Source organism: Anguilla anguilla, chromosome 2 (assembly GCF_013347855.1).
Source record: "Anguilla anguilla isolate fAngAng1 chromosome 2, fAngAng1.pri, whole genome shotgun sequence".
NCBI lineage: Eukaryota > Metazoa > Chordata > Actinopteri > Anguilliformes > Anguillidae > Anguilla > Anguilla anguilla.
In genome coordinates this window covers 68,293,714-68,318,433 of record NC_049202.1, presented here as the reverse complement: position 1 = coordinate 68,318,433, position 24,720 = coordinate 68,293,714, and the positions used below count along the sequence as shown (strand labels likewise).

The following is a 24,720-nucleotide window of genomic DNA, read 5'->3' as shown; positions in this document are numbered from 1 at the left end:
CGTGACCTGCCATGTGACGTCCCTCGCTCGCCCCAGCACGAGTAACAGGGCTCAAGCATGACTTTCAGAAGCCCACTCTGGCTCAGTCCCTTTAACTTTAATATTTACGCGTCATATTTAATATTCCTGATTAAAAACAGCTGCGTCTTCCCAGCTGTTCAGCAAAGCCTATGTGCCAATTTCTCTCAGATATTTTGGCTGTTGCCCACAAATGGGGGGGGGTGACACTGGTGTTACTGCTGTCTTTTCCACAGGAAAGGTGCAGTCATGTGGTGGCAGTTAATGGATTTAAGCAGTTAATCGCGGTTAAGAAAAGACTTGGTTGACTGTGGATCAGCAGTTGAGTAGATCTGTGGACTGGAGAGTGCAGCGAGCAGCATGGCCTTCTCAGATGAGCTCTGATGTGGATGTGGTGGAGGAGGATGAGGCTTTTTTTCCTCCAAAGGAAAGGTGTTTCAGTTCAGCCGCTGCATTCATTAGGGACTGCTTGGCCTGTCAGGAGCTGTGTGAGATCAGCGAGGTCCTAATGCAGTGGAAATGTTCACAGGTGTCATGGTGACTGTACGTAAGTAGGGAGGGCATTGAAATGCAGCTCGGGTGGGACTGGAGCTGCAGGGAAGGAACTGAAATGAAAGGTGAAGTCAGTTTTCAGTGCTGGACCTTGGAAAAGAAATCACTTCATTTTTGGTGGGTCAACTAGTTTAGGTCAGACTTTTGTCTTACAATTAGCTGTTTAACCCCTTAAGTCGCATTTGAAAGTGTTAAAACTCACAGGTCTACCTCTATAAACTATTTTACCATGGCAATGTTTGACCAACAGTGGTTCCTTGTTTTGTAACATGCGGTGGCAGAACAAGCTTGGGGGGTCCTCGCCTGTCACAGTGAACAAAATCCAGTTATTTTTAGGCCCAAAACCTCAGAGAAACCTTGATGGAATGTCCAGTGTTTACTTAGAAATTCTATGGAGGAATTATCATTTTTGTCTGTTTCTCTGTTGCATACATGCCGAAAGCATTGTACACAAAACACTGTTGTTATCTGTCAGTGTGTATAAATTCTCTGGGACAGAAGTGAGCCCACCTATAAGCTTGTCTGACTAGTACAGACCACACAGTTCCTCAATATGGCCAATGTGACCCACAACGACTCAGCATGGACAGTGTAACCTCTGCCCACTACGCTGCCAGCCACTGGCAAGCTATTATAGTGATGACCGAGAAGCATTTAGACAATGAAATTACGTTCCTAACGGTGTATCAGTTGTTTGGCTTGCATAAAAGGATATGCGTTGTTTCTCCTGCGTAAACAAACCATATGTTTTTCAGTGTATATGCTGAACACTTTGTGCATGAGTCTCAACGTTCTTGAGACTTCATGCCTAAAAATGTTATTTTGCAATGGCATAGTCTAAGCTGAAGACTCTGCATTTGGAGGCCTAGGAAGAAATAACTTGTCTGAGGGAATTTTTCTGAGGGAGGACAGTGAAAACAGCTTTGAATCCACAGCAGTAAGCGTGTTCAGTGATGGATTGATCCCATTTTATATCGGTGAGCATCTAAATATATTCTCAAAATATTCTTATTATTATTCTGTGCTCTTATAAATAAGGAGTAGGCATACTGAAAAATAATAAAAAATACTTTTGAGAAAATTGAGAATATTTTGACATGTTGATGGGGGTGGGGTATTTGACGAAAACTTCAAACAATGAACCTCAATCAGTGGATTAGTAAACTTAGATAGCTAATGTATATATTTTCTACTATCTTCCAGACCTGCTGCTGCCAGAGTTTGCAAGGAGTGGGAGGTGGGGGGGGGGGGGGGGGGGGAGCGATGGAGGGGGAGGGGGGAGGGTGACAGGCAGTGGGAAAGCAAGCCACTTTTAAGCATACTTCTTTCACAAGCATATAGTATACAGTATGTAGAGTTTTACAGCTCTAAAAAGACCCATAATTTCAGTTTGTTACCAAGTGTCCGTTTGGAGGCTCCAGAAGGCCTTTTTGGAACCCTGCCTGGACATTTCTCAGAAAAACAATGCAGAATGCTCATTTCTGGTGGTATTGTCATCAGATTTGAACCAGCATGTGTCTGGCATTGTGACTGTGGCTGCATTGTGTTTTTAAGCCCACAAGGCACAGCCACAGGCATCTGTATCCACTCAAAATATATACATATATTCCACTGTGTTTCAGCTTCTGTTCCTTTGTTTCAGTAATTTTTAGAGTAATATTCTCTGACTCTTGGAAAACAAACTCCAAAGGGTTACCTTTCAGAAGGTTACTCCTGTAGTCAAAAGAAAAGTTCAAGAATAGTAACCATTTTATTTTGGGTATGTAATTTTCAGGCTTGTGTTAAACAAAAAGGGGGTGCTATTTATTTAAGAATTATTAAATTTAGCCTTAAACCCCAGTATATGTCATTTCCTCTGAAATTGGGTCAGTATTTGGATTGAAGCTCAGCTTATTTGTACTGGTAATCTTACAACTTTTTAAATTCTTATTTGTACCGCATCAGGTAGTTAATTGCTTATTTAGGTGAGCCAGCTGTACAGGAATATACCTGGCAGTGTGTAATCTGCACTGACCACACACACCACAGAGTATGCAGCCTCAGTATGGTTGTCTTGGTTACACTGCTCCTGTCTGTGGGAACAGGCTAGCGAGCATGCAGCTGCCCTCCGTGTTGGTGCGTTTGAAGCGTTTACAACACTGCCACCTTGTGTCCGGTGTGTGTCCAGCTGCGCCTCCCCTCGCTTTGGTTTCTTACGGCAGCGCTCTCTGTTGAACTATGCCGTCCTTTTAGCATGGAGAAAACTAGATGGAGCGTATTTTACCAGAGAAACGTGGACAGGCTCTCCCTGCTGACGTCAGACAAACCTCAACCGAACATAGAATGAGGGGCCCAGGGATAATGAGCACTACTTCAGCTTCTACTCCTATCTGAATGTCTGTGTGTGAACTAGAAAACTATAAAAATATATTAAAAAATAATTTTGCCTCCCATAATGCATTGCAAAAAATGTCTTGCTCATTTGTTTGTCTTGTAACGAGACTTAAAATCTTTTTTTCTCTCAAGTGGAAAATATTTGCTTGTTTTAATAAAGTCGCTTTTTTGACGAGTGAAATTGTCATAATGCTTGATGATGCACCTCGTTGGCAATCTTTTTGTCTTATTCAGCAAAAAAAAAAGGTGAAATGATTTTAAGTCTGAATATAAGACTAAAATACTTTTAGATTTCCTCTTTTTGTTGTTTTTGCAGTGTTCCCCCCTCACAGTTTAATTTGTACGCTAGTTTAGGGTTTTCTGCTCAGTGAGGCGCGGGTGCCGGCGTGCTGTGGTAATGAGAGGCGTTTGGGCGTTTCCAGGGGCGACGAGGAGGCGGCGCAGAAGAACAACGCGCTGAAGCAGGTGCGGGAGCTGCAGGCGCAGCTGGCCGAGCTGCAGGAGGACCTGGAGTCGGAGAAGGCCTCGCGCAACAAGGCCGAGAAGCTGAAGAGGGACCTGGGGGAGGAGCTGGAGGCGCTGAAGACCGAGCTGGAGGACACGCTGGACACCACCGCCGCGCAGCAGGAGCTCAGGTGCGTACGCACACCTGCCCTCGTAGGGGGCTGCGGTTTACTGCTCTGTGCTTGAGTGGGAAAGAGCTCAGGTACCTGCTCTACGCTGCTGGGTCTGCTTTGCCCTGTACTATTCAGGATTTCCTCCATTTTCATCCATGTCTGTGTGTCTTTTCAGCTTGTGACTGGTAACATCTGAAATGGTGACATCTAACACTCAGTATTTCACTGAGAAAGGGGCAGTGACTTTGCCAGATATTCTTGTACAGCCCTGACTAGACCAGCGTGGAGCCAGCAGGCATGTAAACCTCCATTACCTCCACACCCCCAGGACCAAGCGGGAGCAGGAAGTGGCTGAGCTGAAGAAGGCCATCGACGAGGAGACCAAGAACCACGAGTCCCAGATCCAGGAGATGCGGCTGAGGCACTCCACTGCGCTGGAGGAGCTGTCCGAGCAGCTGGAGCAGGCCAAGAGGGTGGGCCTCCCGGTCTGGGCTAAAGACGCACTCACACCTTTCACCCCCGAGCAGGCTGCTGATGAGAGGGTCCCCCGGTGCTGTGCTGTGTGCCAGGGTGTGGTCTGTAATAGAGAGGCTCGTGTGAGGGTGTGTGGTCTGTAATAGAGATGCTCGGGTGGACAGTCGTGTGAGGGTGTGGTCTGTAATATAGAGGCTCGTGTGAGGGTGTGTGGTCTGTAATAGAGATGCTCGGGTGGACAGTCGTGTGAGGGTATGGTCTGTAATAGAGATGCTCGTGTGAGGGTGTGGTCTGTAATAGAGATGCTCGTGTGAGGGGGTGGTCTGTAATATAGAGGCTCGTGTGAGGGGGTGGTCTGTAATATAGAGGCTTGTGTGAGGGTGTGGTCTGTAATATAGACGCTCGTGTGAGGGTGTGGTCTGTAATATAGAGGCTCGTGTGAGGGGGTGTTCTGTAATATAGAGGCTCGTGTGAGGGTGTGGTCTGTAATAGAGATGCTCGTGTGAGGGGGTGTTCTGTAATATAGAGGCTTGTGTGAGGGTGTGGTCTGTAATAGAGATGCTCGTGTGAGGGTGTGGTCTGTAATATAGACGCTCGTGTGAGGGTGTGGTCTGTAATAGAGATGCTCGTGTGAGGGTGTGGTCTGTAATATAGACGCTCGTGTGAGGGTGTGGTCTGTAATATAGAGGCTTGTGTGAGGGTGTGGTCTGTAATATAGAGGCTTGTGTGAGGGTGTGGTCTAATATAGAGGCTTGTGTGAGGGTGTGGTCTGTAATATAGACGCTCATGTGAGGGTGTGGTCTGTAATATAGAGGCTTGTGTGAGGGGGTGGTCTGTAATATAGAGGCTCGTGTGAGGGTGTGGTCTGTAATATAGAGGCTTGTGTGAGGGTGTGGTCTGTAATATAGAGGCTCGTGTGAGGGTGTGGTCTGTAATATAGAGGCTTGTGTGAGGGTGTTGTCTGTAATATAGACCCTCGTGTGAGGGTGTGGTCTGTAATATAGACCCTTGTGTGAGGGTGTGGTCTGTAATAGAGATGCTCATGAGAGGGTGTGGTCTGTGATATAGAGGCTCGTGTGAGGCCGTGGTCTGTAATATAGAGGCTCGTGTGAGGGTGTGGTCTGTAATACAGGTGATCTGAAGCTCCATGGGTGCAGTGCTTAACTCTCAGGCCTTTGGTGTGCGCAGTTCAAGTCCAACCTGGAGAAGAACAAGCAGACCCTGGAGAGCGACAACAAGGAGCTGGCGGTGGAGGTGAAGGGGCTGCAGCAGGTCAAGGCCGAGTCGGAGCACAAGAGGAAGAAGCTGGAGGCGCAGCTGCAGGAGATCATGGCCAGGGTGACGGAGGGCGAGCGGTCCAAGAGCGAGCTGGTGGAGCGCACCCACAAGCTGCAGGTGAGGAAGGCTGCCCCCTCCCCCCCCCCCCCCGCGGGTCCTGCTGCTCCACTGAGAGCCACATCGGTTAAAAGCAGATACGAGGTGCTCTCCGTGTTTATAATATTGCTAAATATCAGGAGCAGGTGATGGAGACATTTGCGGGTTTTTTAAGTTCTTTATGTTTTTAGCTACCGCAGAGCCGTCCCTGGCTCCTGCAGTGCGCTGCAGCGTGGAGCTCAGGTGGGCTGGTTTAATGATGATTGCGCAGAGGGGGGTCCAGTGAACCGAAATGATCCCTTGCGGGGCTCCTGCGTGCCCCCTGTGGGTGTGCGATGGGGTTGGGGTGCTGACGCTGCTTGCCCTCTCTCTCTCTTTCTCTCTTTCTCTTCGTCTCTCTCTCTCTCTTTCTCTGCGGTGCGGCAGGCGGAGTTGGACAACGTGTCGGCCCTGCTGGAGGAGGCTGAGAAGAAGGGAATCAAACTGGCCAAGGACGCCTCCAGCCTGGAGAGCCAGCTGCAGGACACCCAGGTGAGCCACAGACAGGGCTAGCCTGGGCCACAGTGTGGAGCCCTCCCATATTTATCTCATTCACAAACAATGCGTTCTTGAATTTATCTGTAAATGTATTGCACTTTTATTCTAGCGTAGCGTGTAAAGAAGGTTTCCTGTCTTTGTTGATGTCCTTTCTTCATACCAAAGGCAGGCACAGTGTAGTTAATTGGCTTGAGGTGTACAAGAGAGTGAATGTTTCATGGTTTAGTGAGATATGGAGGTGTATAAGAGAGTGAATGTTTCATGGTTTAGTGAGATGTGGAGGTGTATAAGAGAGTGAATGTTTCAAGGTTTAGTGAGATATGGAGGTGTAGAAGAGAGTGAATGTTTCGTGGTTTAGTGAGATGTGGAGGTGTGCAAGAGAGTGAATGTTTCATGGTTTAGTGAGATGTGGAGGTGTGCAAGAGAGTGAATGTTTCATGGTTCACGAGGTGTACGTGGTTTAGTGAGATGTGGAGGTGTACGTGGTTTAGTGAGATGTGGAGGTGAGCGGAGGCCTGACTGCTCCTCTGGGGCTGTGACCGCAGGAGCTGCTGCAGGAGGAGACGCGTCAGAAGCTGAACCTGAGCAGCCGCATCCGACAGCTGGAGGAGGAGAAGAGCGGCCTGCAGGAGCAGCAGGAGGAGGAAGAGGAGACGCGCAGGAACCTGGAGAAGCAGCTGGCCAGCCTGCAGGCCCAGGTGAAGGACACACGCACACACACACGTATGTCTGAGGATGTATTCTTAGCTGTGGCTTCCTTTGGGTGGAAAGCTGATCATCAGTCTGTGTCTGTGTGTGTGTCTGTAGCTGGTTGAGACCAAGAAGAAGCTGGAGGATGACGTGGGGGTGATGGACGGTCTAGAGGAGGCGAAGAGGAAGCTGCAGAAGGACATGGAATGCACCTCCCAGAGGCTGGAGGAGAAGGCCATGGCCTTCGACAAGATGGAGAAGACCAAGAACCGCCTGCAGCAGGAGCTGGACGACCTGATGGTGGACCTGGACCATCAGAGGCAGATCGTCTCCAACCTGGAGAAGAAGCAGAAGAAGTTTGACCAGGTAGAGTCCTGAGACACTCCTCAGAGGGTGTGTGCAGTGTGCAGCTCTTTCAGGGGTCTGATCGAAGGTACATAGAGCACATAGAACGACTCACTGGGAGATACTGGGGCCCTTGTGGTTATGTATTACAGTTTCAGTTGCACTCCAAATGACAGACTGCTGAGGTCTCTGCATGATGCTGTCTTTGAGTGTAAGATCAGTAGTGACTCAGAGATCCCCATGGTTGTTACATTACATTACAGGCATTTAGCAGATGCTCTTATCCAGAGCGACTTACACAACTTTTACATAGCATTTTACATTGTATCCATTTATACAGCTGGATATATACTGAAGCAATTCCGGTTAAGTACCTTGCTCAAGGGTACAACGGCAGTGTCCTACCCGGGAATCGAACCTGCGACCTTTCGTTTACAAGCCCAGTTCCTTACCCACTGTGCTACACTCCGTTATGCGTACATAAGCTGCCATTAAGTTGCGGTTACTCAATGTGCTTGTGAATGGATGTTGGAGTTGGGGTTAGTCAGTGTGCTTGTGAATGGATGTTGGAGTTGGGGTTAGTCGGTGTGCTTGTGAGTGGACGTTGGAGTTGGGGTTAGTCAGTGTGTTTGTGAATGGACGTTGGAGTTGGGGTTAGTCAGTGTGCTTGTGAATGGATATTGGAGTTGGGGTTAGTCAGTGTGCTTGTGAATGGATGTTGGAGTTGGGGTTAGTCGGTGTGCTTGTGAATGGATGTTGGAGTTGGGGTTAGTCAGTGTGCTTGTGAGTGGATGTTGGAGTTGGGGTTAGTCGGTGTGCTTGTGAATGGATGTTGGAGTTGGGGTTAGTCAGTGTGCTTGTGAATGGATGTTGGAGTTGTGGTTAGTCGGTGTGCTTGTGAATGGATGTTGGAGTTGTGGTTAGTCGGTGTGCTTGTGAATGGACGTTGGAGTTGGGGTTAGTCAGTGTGCTTATGAATGGACGTTGGAGTTGTGGTTAGTCAGTGTGCTTGTGAATGGACGTTGGAGTTGGGGTTAGTCGGTGTGCTTGTGAATGGACGTTGGAGTTGCAGTTAGTCAGTGTGCTTGTGAGTGGATGTTGGAGTTGCAGTTAGTCAGTGTGCTTGTGAATGGACGTTGGAGTTGCAGTTAGTCAGTGTGCTTGTGAATGGACGTTGGAGTTGCAGTTAGTCAGTGTGCTTGTGAATGGATGTTGGAGTTGGGGTTAGTCAGTGTGCTTGTGAATGGACGTTGGAGTTGCAGTTAGTCAGTGTGCTTGTGAATGGACGTTGGAGTTGGGGTTAGTCAGTGTGCTTGTGAATGGACGTTGGAGTTGGGGTTAGTCAGTGTGCTTGTGAATGGACGTTGGAGTTGCTAGCCCGCGCCTCGTTGCTAGCCCGCGCCTCGTTGCTGTGCGGCAGATGCTGGCGGAGGAGAAGAGCATCTCGGCTCGCTACGCGGAGGAGCGGGACCGGGCGGAGGCGGAGGCCCGGGAGAAGGACACCAAGGCCCTGTCCATGGCCCGCGCCCTGGAGGAGGCTCTGGAGGCCAAGGAGGAGTTCGAGAGGCTCAACAAGCAGCTCCGCGCCGAGATGGAGGACCTCATGAGCTCCAAGGACGACGTGGGGAAGAACGTGAGTGGACGGTCCCGCCGGAAGAGTGGGGGTTAGCGTATTAGCGTGCGAGCACGTGGGAGAGGGGTGTGTAGTCCTGTGGGAGGTTGTGTAATGTTAGATGTAGGATTTTGGGTGCTGGGAGCTTCCTGCTTCCTTAAACTTTGTATGATTTTTTTTTTGATGTGCAAGAGTTTGTAATGTGGCAATTCATTGATGGACCTGTCAGATGGGTGGGTTGAGCTCAGCCTTATCTAGACTGGGAGCAGAAGCGAGAGAGAGGCTTCAGTGGGAAGTGGTGAGCACCTTCAGCAAGGTGCGTGTGTTACCTGCGCAGGTGCACGAGCTGGAGAAGTCGAAGCGCACCCTGGAGCAGCAGGTGGAGGAGATGCGCACGCAGCTGGAGGAGCTGGAGGACGAGCTGCAGGCCACGGAGGACGCCAAGCTGCGGCTGGAGGTCAACATGCAGGCCATGAAGGCGCAGTTCGACAGGGACCTGCTGGCCCGCGACGAGATGGGAGAGGAGAAGAAGAGACAGCTGGTCAAACAGGTAGAGAGAAGTCCCTCCAAACCCCCCCGCTGGATCTGAGCGTGTGAGCCATATAGGGAGCTCTGCCCCCCCCCCCCCCCCTTGCACACCTCCTCCTCCCTTGCGTTAACGAGGCCCACTCCCCCCCCCCCCCCCGCCCCGCCCCGCAGGTGAGGGAGATGGAGGCGGAGCTTGAGGACGAGCGCAAGCAGAGGGCGCTGGCCGTGGCCGCCAAGAAGAAGATGGAGATGGACCTCAAAGACCTGGAGGCTCAGATCGAGGCATCGAACAAGGCCCGGGACGAAGCCATCAAACAGCTGCGCAAGCTCCAGGTACTTACACCGTCGCCGCGGTGATCAGGTCGCTTGGCAACTGTACAACAACCTGCCTGCATTTGTTCAGTCAGAATGCGTTCCTCTCAGAGTTGAGTTTCACTGTGGTCTCTCTCTCTCTCTCTCTCTCTCTCTCTCTCTCTCTCTCTCTCTCTCTCTCTCTCTCTCTCTCAGGCCCAGATGAAGGACTATCAGAGGGAGCTGGAGGAAGCCCGCGCCTCCCGCGACGAGATCTTCACCCAGTCCAAGGAGAACGAGAAGAAGCTGAAGAGCCTGGAGGCCGAGATTCTGCAGCTGCAGGAGGTGTGTGTCGCTGCTCTTCCAGGAGGCCGTGTATACGGCTCTGAACCTCTGATACTGTGAGCAGCTCTAATGTGCATATGTGTGTATGTGCGTGTGTGTGCGTGTGTGTGTGCGCGTGTCCTCTCCCCAGGACCTGGCGGCCTCAGAGAGGGGCCGGCGCCATGCTGAGCAGGAGCGGGATGAGCTGGCCGACGAAATCTCCAACAGCGCCTCTGGGAAGTGAGTCGCCCCCTGCTGGCCTCAGCAGTGCACTGTCTGCCAGTCCGCGGAAAAGCAGTGAATAGATCCTTATATCCTATCCTATAGAGCCTCATATACAGATTTAAATCTGTCTGTCTGTCCGGCTGTCCATCTCAGGTCCGCGCTGCTGGATGAGAAGCGGAGGCTGGAGGCGCGGATCGCCCAGCTGGAGGAGGAGCTGGAGGAGGAGCAGAGCAACATGGAGCTGCTCAACGACCGCTTCCGCAAGACCACCATGCAGGTACAGCTGCTTTAGACACACACCAGCATGCAGGTACAGCTGCTTTAAACACACACGCCAGCATGCAGGTACAGCTGCTTTACACACACCAGCATGCAGGTACAGCTGCTTTAAACACACACCAGCATGCAGGTACAGCTGCTTTAAACACACACCACCATGCAGGTATAGCCTCTTTAAACACACACCAGCATGCAGGTACAGCTGCTTTAAACTCACACCACCATGCAGGTACAGCTGCTTTAAACACACACCAGCATGCAGGTACAGCTGCTTTAAACACACACCAGCATGCAGGTACAGCTGCTTTAAACACACACCAGCATGCAGGTACAGCTGCTTTAAACACACACCAGCATGCAGGTACAGCTGCTTTAAACACACGCCAGCATGCAGGTACAGCTGCTTTAAACACACGCCAGCATGCAGGTACAGCTGCTTTAAACACACGCCAGCATGCAGGTACAGCTGCTTTAAACACACACCAGCATGCAGGTACAGCTGCTTTAAACACACACCAGCATGCAGGTACAGCTGCTTTAAACACACACCAGCATGCAGGTACAGCTGCTTTAGACACACGCCAGCATGCAGGTACAGCCTCTTTAAACACACACCAACATGCAGGTACAGCCTCTTTAAACACACACCAGCATGCAGGTACAGCCTCTTTAAACACACACCAGCATGCAGGTACAGCCTCTTTAAACACACACCAGCATGCAGGTACAGCCTCTTTAAACACACACCAGCATGCAGGTACAGCTGCTTTAAACACACACCAGCATGCAGGTACAGCTGTTTTAAACACACACCAGCATGCAGGTACAGCCTCTTTAAACACACACCAGCATGCAGGTACAGCCTCTTTAAACACACACCAGCATGCAGGTACAGCCTCTTTAAACACACACCAGCATGCAGGTACAGCCTCTTTAAACACACACCAGCATGCAGGTACAGCTGCTTTAAACACACACCAGCATGCAGGTACAGCTGTTTTAAACACACACCAGCATGCAGGTACAGCCTCTTTAAACTCACACCAGCTTGCGGGTACAGCCTTTTTAAACACACACACCAGCATGCAGGTACAGCCTCTGGTTTCACAGATGACCCTAGCATCTAATATTTACCATCTAATATTAATCAGCTGCACGTGAGCTCAGATTAGAAATGCATACCCCAGTGAGTACGTAGAGACTGCTCACATCCCAGTGAGGTGTGCAGATCTGAGTGGCCTGGTTCGGCGGGAACAGCGCTGCTGCAGTGACCCTCCTCCCTCCCTCCCTCCCTCCCTCCCTCTCTCTCTCTCTCATTCCCTCCCTCCCTCCCTCCCCCCCAGGTGGACACCCTGAACACGGAGCTGGTGGGCGAGCGCAGCGCGGCCCAGAAGAGCGAGAACGCTCGGCAGCAGCTGGAGCGCCAGAACAAGGAGCTGAAGCTGAAGCTGCAGGAGCTGGAGGGCTCCGTCAAGTCCAAGTTCAAGGTCACCATCGCCGCCCTGGAGGCCAAGATCCTCCAGCTGGAGGAGCAGCTGGAGCAGGAGGCCAAGTGAGTTTGCTTACGGTGCAGAGCCACCCGAAAAACACGCACTCTGTGAGTGGAGGGACGCCTCCACCTCCACCTCCACCTCCACCTCCACCGTGCTCCTCTGGGCACCAGTATGAACAGCTCTCCTGCAGTCACCAGATCCTTTGAGCTTTCAGTCGAAGAGCGGCGAAATAATATTCTTTGATACTGCCTCCAGCTCTGAAGTACCGAAGGGTAACTGGGTAAAAGGGTACAATCTGAAATTGTAGTGGTGTTCCTTACCTCAGTGTACTGGGTGTGCATTTTGAGAAGGAAAGGAGTTCTGACATCTGGTGTTGTTCCAGTTATCTAGTGCGTTCCCTATTCTCTACTGACTGGCCACTCAACTCCCTGACTGATTTTTTTCTGTTTTCATGTGAGCCTTCAGCGCATGCACAGCTGGTTTTTCGTGATAGGAATATTTTTGTTCATATTTATGGAAGTTTTAGCTGAAGCTGATGTTCTATCACACTTTGTTGTTGTGTTCCCAGTGCACTGCTATAGAGCTTATTAATGAACTCTATATAAATACATTCTCTATACAAGAAAAAAATTGCCACACTATGGATAGTAAGTTTGTCTAAGAATGAAAGACTGAGCTACTGCATGAATTGTCATTTACAGAATAGAGCACAGTTTAACCAGGTTATGTAATTTAAAAAATAACGTATAGTATTGTGTGAAGGTAAGAAACAGACATGTTATGTTCTGAATTTACACTGAAGCATAAAACAGAAAAATCCATGGTATCAAGTTCTGTGTAAAATGGTGTCCTGAAGGAGGCGAGGGCCATGGGTCTGGCTGCTGGTGTAGCTGTTGGGCGGAAGGAGCGGCTGTTCCTCCACATGCCGTCCTGCTGAATCAGCTCGTTCCCCCCCCCCCCCCCTTTGACTCCCAGGGAGAGAGCCGCTGCCAACAAGATCGTGCGCCGCACGGAGAAGAAGCTGAAGGAGGTGTTCATGCAGGTGGAGGATGAGCGTCGCCATGCCGACCAGTACAAGGAGCAGGTGAGGAAGACCACGTGCGTGGCCGTGGCTGTGACCTTCTGAAAGGAAATGGCGGACCAGGAGGGGCTGGGCGCTGGCTCTGACGCTCTGAATCTCTGATTCTCTGAATCCTCTGAATCTCTGACTCTGAATGTCTGACTCTCCCACGGTCGGAATCTCTGACTCTCTGAATCTCTGAATCTCTGACTCTGAATGTCTGACTCTCCCACGGTCGGAATCTCTGACTCTCTGAATCTCTGACTCTCTGAATCTCTGAATCTCTGACTCTCTGAATCTCTGACTCTCTGACGATCTGAATCTCTGACTCTCTGAATCTCTGACGCTCTGAATATCTGACGCTCTGATGCTCTGAATCTCTGACTCTCTGTATCTCTGACTCTGAATCTCTGACTCGCTGAATCTCTGAATCAGATGGAGAAGGCAAACTCCAGGATGAAGCAGCTGAAGAGGCAGCTGGAGGAGGCGGAGGAGGAGGCCACCCGCGCCAACGCCAACCGCAGGAAGCTGCAGCGGGAGCTGGAGGACGCCACCGAGGCCAGCGAGGGCCTGAGCCGCGAGGTGCACACGCTGAAGAACCGCCTCAGGTACCGCCGCCGACTCAGAACGAGCACGAGTACACACACACACACACACACACACACACACACACGCTGAAGAACCGCCTCAGGTACCGCCGCTGACCCAGAATGAGCACGAGTATACACACACACACACATCACATATACACACACACACATCACATATACACACACACACACACACACACACACAGACACACACACACGCACACGCACACACACACACACAGGCACACACACACACATACACACACACACACACACACACACAGACACACCCACGGGCATGCACACACACCCACACACATCACATATACACACACACACGTACATACACACACAAACACACACTCATACTTACTTTAACAGTACTGCAAGACACAGGCATACATACATACAGTACATACGCACACTTAAATCTCATGTACATTTCGTGTTCAACAGCACTACCAATCTGAGCTCTGCTCCAGTGTATTTAAAGTGGGTGGAGACTACTACTAATCGCCTGCATGAGTGGTAAAGGCTTGCTGTTACCTTGGTCCTGTCCCAGGAGTTTAATCTCTGACCCCCTCCCCCCACAGGCGCGGCGGGCCAATCAGCTTCTCCTCCAGCCGCTCGGGCCGCCGGCAGCTGCAGGTGGAGGGCGCCTCGGTCGAGCTGTCGGACGACGACGCCGACAGCAAGGCCAGCGACGTCAACGAGACGCAGGCGTCGCCGGCCGAGTAGAGCGGCCCCCGGGACCCACCCCCCAAACACCCCCCTCCCCCTCCCACCCCCCCCCTCCCGCATGCGACAAGCACCTCAGCTCCCCGACCCACCAGCCAGCACAGCACATCCCTGCCTTACCCACGGCTGAGCGAACTCTCACCTGCACCTGCACCGCCTCCTAACGCAGCTGCAGCTTCCTGACAGCGCACTCTGCTTCTGCTTCAGAACAGAACACACAGGTACAAGCGCATTTCACACACAGACCGCGCGCATGTGCGTGCATGTATATATACACACGTGTGTGTGTGCGCACGCACACAAAACACAGAATAAAAGGAGCGATCGACTCCCCCACCCCCACACCCCCCCCCCCCCCCTTAACACATACACAGTGTAAAGCCATCTCCTATAAGTATGCCTGATACACCCTGTGCTCTCAGTGAACGACAGTCCCACTCCAGGCGGGTGACACACAGGTACAGCCGGCCCGTGGCTACCGCATGTGTCTGACATGCAGACCATTTATCTTTCATTAGCAACAGAGCAGGAAGGTTTGCAACAGGAAGAGTTGTGTGTTTGGACCTCTTCTGAAATGGACTGGAAAATTCAAACTGTGAAAAAAAGACAATTTTTGCTAAAGCGTTTCTCAGCACAGGAATAAATGACTGAAAAGTAAACCGTAGGATTCTTACAGAGGTATCCTTTCTTTTCCTTCTTTTTTTTGACTAACACTTATGTATTCTGTCCAAGAAGGGACAGATTAGCATGTTTTGGAGTGGGGGGTGGGGGCTGGGGTTGTGTTGCAAGCGCTTAAAAAGTCACACGGACAGTCCTGTGTGGAATGATGCATACGAAACGCAGCAGACATCGGAAGCACTAAGCGTGCCCCCCCCCCCGTACACCCCAAAAAAAAAGAGAGATCTGGAGGTACGAGCCCCCCCCCCCCACCCCCCCCTTTGTGCTCTGTGACAGTGTTTGAAATGCATCTCTGACAGAAAGGATTTTTAACCGATCTCACCCCCGCTCTCTAAAAGTAAGAGGGGGGGGGGGTCACCTTGCTCTGTCTGACGCGGTCTGTGATGGGTAAAGGACCTTGATCTGGTCACATTAGTCTATTAACCACTCCCCCGTATGCTAATGTAGCCCCTCCCCCTTTCTCAGACAGAGACTTTTCCCTGGTCTGCTTTTTGCTTCCTTTTCTTTTTTCTTTTTTCTTTTTCCTTGAGGGGACTTGTCATTCCCAAGTCCACTAAGAGGCCACTACATGTCACAGTGTGGGCATAGACATGCCAGAATCTGCGTATCTATCACTACTGTTCCTACACATTTTATTTGTGCATTAAAGCTCAACTACAGAACAAAACTCATTATATTCTGTTAGTTACACGTTTCTTTGAGAAGTGCCTTAGACACTACATAAAGCATTAGCGGGATTAAAAAAAATGTTTACATATATGTACTTATTGGACATATACATATATGTATTACTGGTATGTGCAAACCTAACAAGATAAACATGAAACAAATTTTTTTTCTTGTATTTTGCTGTGCTTCATTATCATACCTGATGTACCTCTTCAGTTTTAGTGATCAGATAGTATGTGGATATGAATCAGTGTTATTAACTGTATGAAATGTTGAGCCTTCTGTTCTCTCGGACAGGACGTTTTGTGATTTCATTTGGTTAAAAGCTTTAACATTCATGAGGTAGTTATATTATCGGACTGGCTGTTGACAACCAGGCATTCAACTACAAATATCTCCTATTATTTCTTGTATACCTGTATTTCTAGACAATGATTTTTGTAAAAGAAAATAAAACATATTCATTATAGAAATTATTTGTGATTTTTCTTTTTTTTTTTTTACTCGATTTGCTTCTAATTCCATGCGTTTTGTGCTGAGATTTGAGCACAAGTTGAGCCCTCCACCAGAAGCTGCAGCCCAATGCTCTCATTTTCAGGATTGAAATGGGAAAGATTGCATTCAAACGGAAATGCTTCATTTTCAATTAAGCAGGAACCGTTAGAACAAGTGTGACTTGACTTAGCTGCAAGACTTGGCTGACTGACGTTTCCCATCACCCCCCAGTATAAATACCAATGAGCAAGAAGCTGGATGTACTGAGCCCAGTGCAAAACTGCCAGTGTTTCTCCTTGGGAGAATTCTGCAGTGTGCACACCTACAGAGAGCTGAGGGGAGAAGTAAAGCCCCATTTTTCCACTGAGTAAACCACACAAAATACGACCATATGCTTAGAGTTGACTGGTAAAATGCCCTGTGTCCTTTACGATCTCGAAAAAGCAGTACCTCTCGTAGAATCGGTTTAAATCCAAATTTACAGGATTAAAAAACAGACGTTAAAAGTAATGTAGACGCGTGTACAAAGAGAGTCCCAACTGAAAACCAACAGCCTTTTTTTTTTATTCATCACACAAAAATAATCTACGAAAGACAAAATTAACCGAGACAATATACCCCCCCAAATGTGAACCCAAAACATTACCAAAGTTGGTTTACAAAGACTTCCACACGCAGACATACACAAACACACAGATACATTTTTAAGTATATGCTTTTAAAACAAAAAAAAAAGAAAAAAAAGTGACCGACTTCGCAGCCATTCTAACCTACAGACATTATCTTTGGTTCCACAATTCTGTCAGTCAGTCGAAGGCTGGGATGGAGTGGGAATGGGATAGCAGTGTGTCTGAAATGACATGAGAGAAGGAACAGGAACAGAAGAATGGGATAGCAGTGTGTCTGAAATGGCATGAGAGAAGGAACAGGAACAGAAGAATGGGATCGCAGTGTGTCTGAAATGGCATGAGAGAAGGAACAGGAACAGAAGAATGGGATCGCAGTGTGTCTGAAATGACATGAGAGAAGGAACAGGAACAGAAGAATGGGATCGCAGTGTGTCTGAAATGACATGAGAGAAGGAACAGGAACAGAAGAATGGGATCGCAGTGTCTGAAATGACTGGAAGAAGGAACAGGAACACAGAATGGGATAGCAGTGTGTCTGAAATGACTGGGAGAAGGAACAGGAACACGGAATGGGATAGCAGGGTTTCTGAAATGACTGGGAGAAGGAACAGGAACAGAAGAATGGGATCGCAGTGTCTGAAATGACTGGGAGAAGGAACAGGAACACGGAATGGGATAGCAGTGTTTCTGAAATGACTGGGAGAAGGAACAGGAACACGGAATGGGATAGCAGTGTGTCTGAAATGACATGAGGAGGAAGAGGAAAAGGTACACGAGATGAGTAAAGGGGGGAATGAGGTGGTGAGCTGTTTTTTCCTTTTTATTATAAATGTAGGAAGAGAGCGACACACACGTATGATCTTACTCCTACAAACATCCAGACAGGTGGATAATGGCAACAGAAATCCCCAAGCAACAATTTGTAGTTCTGCTATAAGCATTTTACCATCCTGCATAGTTCTTTTAACTTACAAACTAAGGCTTTTTTTTTTGTTATGAGTCTGTGTGTTCTTGAGTTTTATTGGAACAGCAACAAAATTCAAAATAAAGTTCAAGTAGGCTACAATCGTCTTCCCTCCTTCTCTCTCTCTCTCCTTCCCTCTCACCCTTTCTCTGTTGCTCCATATATGGGATATTCACTCAACTTCAAGTTTCTCCAAAGTAAGTCCAGTGTGAAAGCAGCACCAGAGGGGGACAGGGAGCAGGACAGAGAGGGGGGGGGATATGCTATCTATATACAGACTGACCTGGTAAGAGAATACAGTATATACACACTCACTCACGCACGCACGCACACGCACACACTCAAGTTCATGTACGCTCGCACTTAAATCATAAGTGGAAAGCGTTATCCCTGTGTGTAAATTAATTACAAGTCACTTTTCAATAAAAATAGCTACTTGTGTTAACAGTCTGCAGTGGGGGGGGGGGGGGGGGGGGGGCGGGGCTTGAATAGTACGACTCCCGGGGGGGGGGGGGGGGGGTAGGATCGTACCATCTCAGAGGGAGAGAGGGGAGTCTCCTAAAAACCAGGATTCAGGACTCATAGTTAAAACAGCTTCAGAAAAATAATCCAGAATACATAAGTAAGATTACTTAAATATAACTTAAATTACGTAGCGTATTCTCTCCTGCCTTCCCTCTCTCTTTTCCACAGTGATAAAGGTCTGTCATGTAAACATGTTGACGAAAAAAACAAAAAAAAACAAAAAAAAAAAAGTTCATCATTCACCCTTTCAGCCAAATTACGATATAATTAATAATTATAGCAAGAATAATTAATTCACCAGAGCAGTCATGGGACAGCCCGGGAGGAGAAAATCCCGACGTTTCCGCAGTTCAACCGACCAAAAGCCGGCGGTCGCTCTGACGGCTCCAGACCAGCGTCTCTTCCTGGGGGGGGCGGGGCCGCGGGTGCCCCGTCGTTCCTCCGGCTTCCTGTTGGTCAGTGAGACTTCCTCTTCACGTCTCCTCCCTGGCTTTGGGTGGCGTCTGTGCGGGAGGCAGAGGGTTTAGTGAACACTGGGGGGGGGAGGTGGGGGGGTGGGGGGGGCAACTAGAACACACAAACCGGGGACGGTGAGAGGCACACATGGTGCTACGCTACGGGGAGAGGGGACACGGCCATGCAGCCTCTACCCACAGTCAAGCAAGCAAGACGGGCAACAGGACAGGACCGGAGGGGAGGGGGTGGGGGGGGGGGGGTGTGAAGAGAGTCACCTGACGGACAGCACACAGATCGACGGACAGCTGGGGGGCCGGTGAGGGGGGTGGGGGGGTTTGGGGGGGTGGAGGGAGTGGGTGGGGGGTTTTGGGGGGAGGGGGTGGGGGGGTTTGGGGGGGTGGAGGGAGTGGGTGGGGGGGTTTGGGGGGAGGGGGTGGGGGGGTTTGGGGGGGTGGAGGGAGTGGGTGGGGGGGTTTGGGGGGAGGGGGTGGGGGGGTTTGGGGGGGTGGAGGGAGTGGGTGGGGGGTTTTGGGGGGGGGGATGGAGGGAGGGGGTGGGGGGTTTTGGGGGGGGGGGGGTGGAGGGAGGGGGTAGGGGGTTTTGGGGGGGTTTGGGCGGGGGCAGAGTTTACCTGAGAAGGCAAGCTGCAAGTGAGGAGGCAGCGCAGCCTGAGACCCTGACTGCAGACTCTTTAACAGATCTGAGGAGAGACAGAGGGAGGGGCCGCCCACAGAGAACAGGGAGCACAGGGTGAGAGAGAGAGAGAGAGAGAGAGACCCACAGGCGTCCAAACGCACGTCGCAGGCCTCAGCCCAACACAACGGGGAGGGGGGAGGGGGGCGAATCCGGCGGGTAGGGGAAGGACAGAGGGGAAAAAAGGGGGGAAGATTGCACAGATGAACTGATCAAAAAACGTGAGCGTGAGAAAGTTCGAGGGAGACCTGTTTACACAGCATAGGCAGAGAGAGAGAGAGAGAGAGAGAGAGAGCACACTATAGACAGCAATGAACAGCAACAGCATGGTACACAAGCCACACACTGCACAATAACTGCTGATGGATACACACACACAGACGCACGCGCACGCGCACACACACACACACACACACACACACACACACACACACACACAGTTAAACGCAGAGGCCGAACAAGCAACACTTTTCCCTATCACTCCTCCCATCTTCAGAGTCCAGATTCAGACAGCATCTCAGTGCTGATCTGGGATCAGTTTCATCTTTCAGCTCGCGGTGGATAAGGCCAGGACATTAACAAGAGCCCCCTGAAGCTAGATTAACCCAAGAAGGCCGGAATTCGTTCTGGGATCAAACCCTCGTGTTCTGAACCTCTAAATGACTGATCTGTCCCATTCTGCTGCTCCTTTTAAAAGAACAGGTACCCCTGAACCACAGAGGAAACAGCGCAACACTGATCTGTCCCATTCTGCTGCTCCTTTTAAAAGAACAGGTACCCCTGAACCACAGAGGAAACAGTGCAACGCCGATGCTGTTAGAGCCCTCTGGAAGGCTGTAAGGAACACAAGCTGTGCGAAAAAACTCAGAACAGGAAGTGATGTCGGGAAAGTTAAGGGGCGGGGTCACAGGATGCCTTTGCGGGATTTATTTTTGGAGATGAGAGATGAGCAGGATGACCTCATCAGAAGGCCCTCCGACCTCCAGCTTTGACACAGAGGCCTGAAAATTTAGGGAGCTGTGTGGCGAGGATAAGATTAGCCATTCAGTCCAGACAACACTGGCCGAATTACACCGTAAAGCAACTTTCAGGCATAAGAAACAAAACCAAAAAACAGGCCAAACCCCGCCCAGCAGCAGTGCGCTGTGTGAGAGATCCCTTCCTGAGGCTGTGCTGAATACTCCTGGGTAAACTGTCTAGTGTGCATCTGGTGCAGAGCCGCTTTAGCTAGTTTAAATACAGGCACCTACACCTTCACCCATGTAGAGAACTCTCTATGAATACAACACTTCCATCCGCAGAGCTGCTGTAGTGAAGGCCTGTACGTGATAAGGGTGGTATCTGTGAGCCGCAGTGCGGAGCCGCACCCCTAGGGGGCGCTGTGCACCCACACTCACACTCACCATGTGCCAGGCTGTATCCTGAGTTGTTGCTGGCGGCCGCCCCCAAGCCGCTGCCCCCCGGCACTCCGGACGGGGAGAAGTTGAGCAGGGAGGGGAACTGGAAGGGCAGCGAGACGGGCACCAGCCCCCCCAGCATCCCAAAGCCGAGCGGCAGGGAGGGGGGCGCGGGGCCCAGGAGGTTACTGCCTGGTGAGGACACCTGGGAGGGGGGGGGGGGGGCAGAGGAGACAGGGTTACACCCCAGGGCAGCTTCCACAGCCACGAGGCGGGCGAGCTCTCCCCCTGCTAAAAAACTAAAGGAGCCATTTTAACATCTGTTTGAACCTCATGAACTGGGTTCAGTTCGTTCATTTTAGATAAACCACAGGCTGATAATATCTAGGTATGTGTGTATATATAAAAAAAACAAGCTTAAATCTACAGAGCAATAATACTATTTTTGTCAACAGACAAATACAAACACCCCACCCAAATCCCATAATGCATTGCCCCACACTGAAATATTTTTAAGCATTTAAAATTCAACAAGGTACAAGCCCTTGTACCAAACTCTTAGCTAAGCGGTTGCGATAGCCAACGCTTTGGGCCTGTGAGTCAGTCACGTGCTAGCCTTTAGCGGTGCGCTAGCCTTTAGCCTGCAGGCAGGAGAGGGGCAGCCTGCCTCCGCGTTCCTGCAGCTGGTGACACGGGAGCCACGTGACGCGGAGCGAAGTGAATTTAAACGTCAGCATTTCTGGGGAAAAACACGCGGTCTAAACGACCCAGGGGGAGGAAGCACGGCGCTCTGAAGCGTGCTGCAGGGAGTCATGTGACCGGAGCGTTTACATTGAGCAGACATTAAAGAGGAGGACTGACAGATGAACTCACCAAAACAGCGCTCCATTCACAGCTAAGCCTGCTCTGAGTGTTTCAGAATGCACAGCTACTCAACTCCAGGGTAAACATTACATTAGTTTTTAGACTTAAGGTTAAATGAAGCTGAGCTGGTTACAGGCAGTGGTGTCAGGTTAACAGGAGAGGTCTCCACCCCAAATTCCCCCACCCCCCCCCAACCAGCTCACCTGAGACAGAGGGGAGGAGTGGACAGAAGCAACGGGCGCTCGGCTGGCCACTGGCTTAGCCCCCTGGCTGGCCCCGCCCGCCGGCCTCTGCCGCTGCCCGTGACCGGCTGAGCTGGAGGAAGGGGAGGGGCTTGAGACGGGGCGGCTGGAAACGGAGGCGGTGCTCGTGGGGCTGGCGCTGGCGCTGCTGTGGGGGGAGCTCTTCTGCCCCCCCGCGAGGCTGTAGCTGCCCTGTCCCGCCTTGGCCGCCCCCCCCGGGATGGAGAAGGGCGGGCGGAAGCCGGGGTTTTTGGGAGAGTACTGGTGCGCGTTCTGAATGGGCTGGGCCCGCGAGTGAGGGGGGAGGGAGGGGGAGGCGGAGGGGGACGGGGAGGGGGATGACGAAGGAGGCGGGGTCGGGGCCGGGGGGCGGGGCGTGAGCTTGATTATGGGCGGGTTGTTGCTGTGCGAGGACTTGGTGAGGGTGGCCTGCATTGGTGTGATGAAGTTTGACTGGTGATGCTGGTGGGGTTTGGACTGGAGGTGGGGCGCGGAGGGGCCTGGGGAGGGACAGTGGGGCAGGCGGGGGGTCTGAGGGCTTTTGGGGTTGAGCTGAGGAGTGTGCGAGTTCATTCGGGACTGAGCAGGCATGCTCAGCACGCCACTGTTACTGCAGTTAGCAGCCCCCGCCTTACCGCCGCCCTTCACCAGTCCAGAGGGAGGGGCGGCCCCCCCAGCCTTCACCCCCGGGGAGCAGAAAGACTTCTGCTGGGGGGGCAGCAGCGGGGAGGCGGTCGGGGGGGGCCGTGGCTTTGGGGGAGAGGGCGAGTTGGGCAGGCTGAGTTTGTTGATGGCAGAGACGCCGGGCCTGTGCGCGGAGCTGAGGGAGAGTCTGTGAGCCTGCACCAGCGACCCCGCCGCCTTCGCCCCCCCCAGCCCCTCGCTCCGAGCCGAGGACGAGGAGGAGGAGGAAGAGGGGGACGGAGAGGTAGTCACGACGCCCACCCCGCCCAAGGACATGGCGGGGGCTTCCTTCTTCCCCAGGAGGGCGTGCGGGAGCAGGGAGGCGTAGTGGGGCGTGGCCAGCGAGGCGGGGGCGGAGCCGCCGGGCCGGTGGGCGTGGGGGCCCGGGGGGGAGGGCGGCCCGTCGCTCTGCACCAGGTCCTTGGCCGCGCTGCCCAGCAGCGCCAGGGCGTGCGAGATGGAGTCCAGCGAGGGCGCCATCAGGTCGTCGTCCAGGGAGTCCGACAGGCAGATGGTCTCCGAGGGGGAGGAGGGGAGGGGCCGGCGCACGGCGGGGGCGGGGGCCGGGGAGGGCGTGGCCGCCGCGGAGGAGGTGGGGGTGGGCATCTGGACCCAGGCACCCTCCTGTAGCACAGGGAGAAGGGAACAGCACTATTAAAACACACAGTACACTGTGGGGCCTACAGAGAGACTGGATAAAGCAGAGCAGCCATAGCACTGGTGCATAATGACTACGCCTTGGCTTTGTGCTGCAGTACGACACACAGGACAGCGGGGCTGAGGGAGGGGGAAGTCTTCCGCTGCTCTTCCCCCGTCCACAGTTTAGAGTTCCAAATTCACCTCCGCCCCAACTACGTCCCACAGCATCGTTTAAGGTAAACCTGCACTCTGCTACACCACACCTCAAAACAAACACAAGTAGTGGAGGTAGGAATGGCATGTTTTAACCAGGCTGTGCCATGAAGAGGCACAGAAGAAACAAGCAGCCATCGCTAACAGGCTAGTAGGCTAGCAGATGAGCACTCACCTTGGCCTTGGCCTTCTGCGTGGGGACAATCTTCTTCTTGGCTCTGGAGTTAAACAAAGGGAAGGGCATTTACCGCCTGCTTTAATTATGATAATGGGTCTGATATTCCTGCAGAACGACAACAGCGTTTGCCTATGAATCATCTTTGCTCTGAGTCCATTAGCTAAGAAAATGATCCCTATTCAGAAGTGCACTGGAACTGACCTTTTCAGCAGTGTAAAATAAGTCAAATAATGTGCGTGAGAACTGAATGGTGCTTAATGCACATTCTCAAGTCATCTCGTATTCATATCATATTAATGCAGTGTAGTATTATGAATGTACTCATTAATAATGAATGGTAACACATTTTATCAAATTTGATGATTTTTCATCAGCACACATTTGCTGCTTTCTGTACTGGTAAAACATTTGGGAGTTCCAAGCGTAACAGTAGAAATGTGAGACGGTGTGATAGATAAACTTACAGGTTTCCGGTCATGTGACTGTGTACAGAGCGGCTTTCCTTAAACAGCATCCTGAGAGAGGAGAAGCACACAGGCTCAGCATGAACGCCTCTCACACACACACACACACACACAGAGAACATGGGAACAGCAAACTTTACCAAACAGACACATCCACATGCAATACACACATCCACACATACAGAGACACACGCACACACACGCACACGCACACACACACACACACACACACGCACACACACACACACACACACACGTGAACACACCTGGCCTGCATCCAGCCCTTGGGCCAGAGGGGCTTGACCTCGTTCTCCATGAAGGCTTTGAGATAGTCCTCTGCAGACAGGGAGCACTGGGCCTCCAGCGCATAGCAGCCCAGCTTCACCCGAACCAGGTTACACAGCAGGGTCCTGCAACAGCCCCAGCACAATACAGCACATTACATTACACTACATTACACTACACTACATTACACTACATTACTCTACATTACAGCACATTACACTACATCACATTACAGTACATTACAGCACATTACACTACACTACATTACACTACATTACAGTACATTACACTAAACTATATTACAGTACATTACACTAAACTACATTACACTAAACTACATTACAGCACATTACAGTATATTACAGTCCATTACAATACAATACATTACACTACATTACAGCACAATACAATACATTACACTACATTACATTACATTACAGTACATTACATTACATCACATCACATTACAGGCACTTAGCCGATGTTATCCAGAGCGACTAACACAACTTTAAGTCGCACACAGCA

General features: G+C 51.1%; 2 protein-coding genes across 3 annotated transcripts in view; one reads left to right on the top strand and one right to left on the bottom strand.

Annotated features, from left to right (window-relative positions):
• The window catches only part of LOC118220646 (myosin-10-like), a 30,103-nt gene extending 15,954 nt beyond the window's left edge, over positions 1-14,149 (top strand). Inside the window, exons 19-34 of the mRNA XM_035404663.1 lie at positions 3,366-3,578; positions 3,889-4,033; positions 5,223-5,429; positions 5,835-5,939; positions 6,491-6,643; positions 6,753-7,001; positions 8,401-8,613; positions 8,930-9,142; positions 9,292-9,453; positions 9,628-9,756; positions 9,887-9,975; positions 10,114-10,237; positions 11,583-11,791; positions 12,708-12,816; positions 13,228-13,400; positions 13,976-14,149. Of these exons, the coding sequence (XP_035260554.1) occupies positions 3,366-3,578; positions 3,889-4,033; positions 5,223-5,429; positions 5,835-5,939; positions 6,491-6,643; positions 6,753-7,001; positions 8,401-8,613; positions 8,930-9,142; positions 9,292-9,453; positions 9,628-9,756; positions 9,887-9,975; positions 10,114-10,237; positions 11,583-11,791; positions 12,708-12,816; positions 13,228-13,400; positions 13,976-14,120 (2,638 nt within the window). The 3' untranslated portion in view covers positions 14,121-14,149. The remainder of the gene's footprint in view (positions 1-3,365; positions 3,579-3,888; positions 4,034-5,222; positions 5,430-5,834; positions 5,940-6,490; positions 6,644-6,752; positions 7,002-8,400; positions 8,614-8,929; positions 9,143-9,291; positions 9,454-9,627; positions 9,757-9,886; positions 9,976-10,113; positions 10,238-11,582; positions 11,792-12,707; positions 12,817-13,227; positions 13,401-13,975) is intronic.
• A 3,914-nt stretch (positions 14,150-18,063) lies between these two features.
• ubn2a (ubinuclein 2a) overlaps positions 18,064-24,720 on the bottom strand; it is a 14,632-nt gene continuing 7,975 nt past the window's right edge. The window contains exons 11-17 of one of the 2 annotated variants that reach the window (XM_035405856.1): positions 24,177-24,320; positions 23,911-23,961; positions 23,444-23,486; positions 21,694-23,040; positions 20,633-20,831; positions 19,168-19,236; positions 18,064-18,583 (exon numbers count right to left, since the gene is read on the bottom strand). In XM_035405856.1, the coding sequence (XP_035261747.1) occupies positions 18,537-18,583; positions 19,168-19,236; positions 20,633-20,831; positions 21,694-23,040; positions 23,444-23,486; positions 23,911-23,961; positions 24,177-24,320 (1,900 nt within the window). In that variant the 3' untranslated portion in view covers positions 18,064-18,536. The remainder of the gene's footprint in view (positions 18,584-19,167; positions 19,237-20,632; positions 20,832-21,693; positions 23,041-23,443; positions 23,487-23,910; positions 23,962-24,176; positions 24,321-24,720) is intronic. The other variant, XM_035405857.1, reaches the window with a different exon arrangement.